Raw genomic sequence first — 2,494 nt, forward strand, 5'->3', positions numbered from 1 at the left:
CTACTAATAATAATAGTAATAAAGAGCAAAAAAGTAAATAAACAAATTATAATAATATAACAAATTAAAGATCTGAAAAAATACTTCTACTAATAATAAAAAGTAAAAATATATTAATAAGTAAATAATTTTTATTATTTATAAAAATTATTTATATATATAAATATAGACTTCCGGGGGGGAAGTAGTGGCCTAATGTTTAGAGAGTCGGACTCGTAACCCAAAGGTTGCGGGTTCGAATCATTCTCTGCATATTGATAGCGGCCCCCTGATGCGCGAAAATTATATGCAATATTAGAATGTTTGCGGGAGTGGGCGGGACTGGACACAGTCTTCTTCAGGGCTCTAATACAAAAACGCACACTATGAATGGCGTCTGTAGAAAGCAAAAGCCGAATCCCGGACATTTTGGGCGATTTAGAAATCCCGGCCGGACGCATTTTTTAAGGTCCAAAAAGAGGACATGTCCGGGAAAAAGAGGACAGATGGTCACCCTAGTTAAGAGTTTCATTTGACAATTCAAGCCTTGTGCTTGAGGTCATGAAACGACATAATGAAAAAAGAACTTCTAAAATATCTGCTCAACTGTTTACCATACAAAATCATGGTAACAGTGGCAAACAAAAATAGGAAATTAGTGGTTTAAAAAATAATTATTATTATTTTAATTCATTAATTATTATTAATTCATTAAAAAGAGAAAATATACTACTACTAATAATAGTAATAAAGAGCAAAAAAGTAAATAAACATAAATTATAATAATATAACAAATTAAAGATCTGAAAAAATACTTCTACTAATAATAAAAAGTAAAAATATATTAATAAGTAAATAATTTTTATTATTTATAAAAATTATTTATATATATAAATATAGACTTCCGGGGGGGAAGTAGTGGCCTAATGTTTAGAGAGTCGGACTCGTAACCCAAAGGTTGCGGGTTCGAATCTCGTACCGGCAGGGCCCCAACTGCTCCCGGGCGCCGCAGCATAAAAATGGCTGCCCACTGCTCCGGGTGTGTGTGTGTTCACTGCTGTGTGTGTGTTCACTGCTGTGTGTGTGCACTAAGGATGGGATAAATGCAGAGCACTAATTCCTAGTATAGGTCACCATACTTGGCCACATGTCACGTCACTTTCACTAATAACAAAAGTAAGATAAATAAATAAGCAAATAATAGCAATAAAGTAAAAAAATTAAAATAAAACAACAATTAAAACAACGTAAAAATTACGGTTTTTTTTGTTTTGTTTTTTTAAGTTGAAGTTGGCATTAGGACTATTTTGTAAATGTACCCCTCTAATAAATCAACACAGAACGTTCATCCCGAAACGGTAAGGACAACGGTTTGTCCCGGGACAGTGCAGATTGAGAAGATCTCTAATAATTGAGTTGTACTGAGCGTTTGTCCTGGGACAGTGCAGAAGGCCAATGAGAGCAGCCCTAACATAATTGTTGTTTTATCAATGCCGTGGTTAAGTTTGCAATTAAACAAGGGACATGCACTTAGCACCAAACTATGTTATCTATTTATGCTCATACAAGGCGATGCATTTTGTAAGATAAACGCGGGAAAGTGCAAGGGGAATGTAATAAGTTACAGCAGCCCCTCCCTCAACTCTGCGCCTGCGGTTACACAACTATTCACGCGTACATGAGCTCGAGCCAGTTGTTTATTTCGGTCGTGTCTTGTAAACAAAGCAAAGCAATACTGCATTTATATGTGGAAAAACAAAACAGTTACAATGCAGTGACAACAACACAAAGCAGCAAGCATACAGACACGGGCTTGGCTGCATGTGCTTCGTTTTCTGTCTGAGAAATGCGCAGAGTAAAATTGCGCCCTTAGTAAGTTACATGTAAACAGCGCTTCCGTGTTGTGGGAATAGAAAGTAAATAAGCTGATCAGTATGTTCTCGTGCATACACACAGCTGCTGGTGCAGTTTCTGCGCAGCGTCCCTTCACAACTCAAGATCAAGCTTTTACAATCAGCCCTCGCTGCTAAATCGAGTCCATCACGGGTGCGACACACTTTATCTGCCACTGAATGAAATTTCCCCGACACTAATGACACGTCGCACCCAAAATTTCCCAACCGGCCCAGCCACAAATCTATAAAACCCTCACCTGCAGCCGCCATGCTGGAGAAGGAGTGCGTGTCATATCCCCGGATGGGGGCGTGTCTTGCTGCGTGACGTCGACACGCATCCAGCGCTGCGCTCACGGAGGTTTGGGTAATGTAGCCTAGTCTTTATGGTTAGAGTTCAGTTTAATCTTGTTGTCAATGCTTGTAAACGGTGCTCCCCAAAATATTTGTACACATATACCGTATCTGGCATGAAGTTCATTGCATTAGATAATTATATAACTGGAGAGCATACTTGTATTTTGTAGTGTTTTGACCAGCAGAGGGCAGCTTCAAATCGTGTCAGCATTCTGTCATCCTCTAATATTTACTTGCTCAAGCTTTGAAAAAAAACTGGAGAGAAC

At 38.4% G+C, this 2,494-nt stretch overlaps 1 protein-coding gene across 1 annotated transcript in view; it reads right to left on the reverse strand.

Annotated features, from left to right (window-relative positions):
• The window catches only part of LOC107726990 (eukaryotic translation initiation factor 4B-like), a 19,831-nt gene extending 17,631 nt beyond the window's left edge, over positions 1–2,200 (reverse strand). Inside the window, exon 1 of the mRNA XM_016536730.1 lies at positions 2,132–2,200. Within this exon, the coding sequence (XP_016392216.1) occupies positions 2,132–2,144 (13 nt within the window). The 5' untranslated portion in view covers positions 2,145–2,200. The remainder of the gene's footprint in view (positions 1–2,131) is intronic.
• Between the last annotated feature and the right edge of the window lie 294 nt (positions 2,201–2,494).

This window comes from Sinocyclocheilus rhinocerous, unplaced genomic scaffold (genome assembly GCF_001515625.1).
Source record: "Sinocyclocheilus rhinocerous isolate Xijiao unplaced genomic scaffold, SAMN03320098_v1.1 scaffold666, whole genome shotgun sequence".
Lineage (NCBI taxonomy): Eukaryota > Metazoa > Chordata > Actinopteri > Cypriniformes > Cyprinidae > Sinocyclocheilus > Sinocyclocheilus rhinocerous.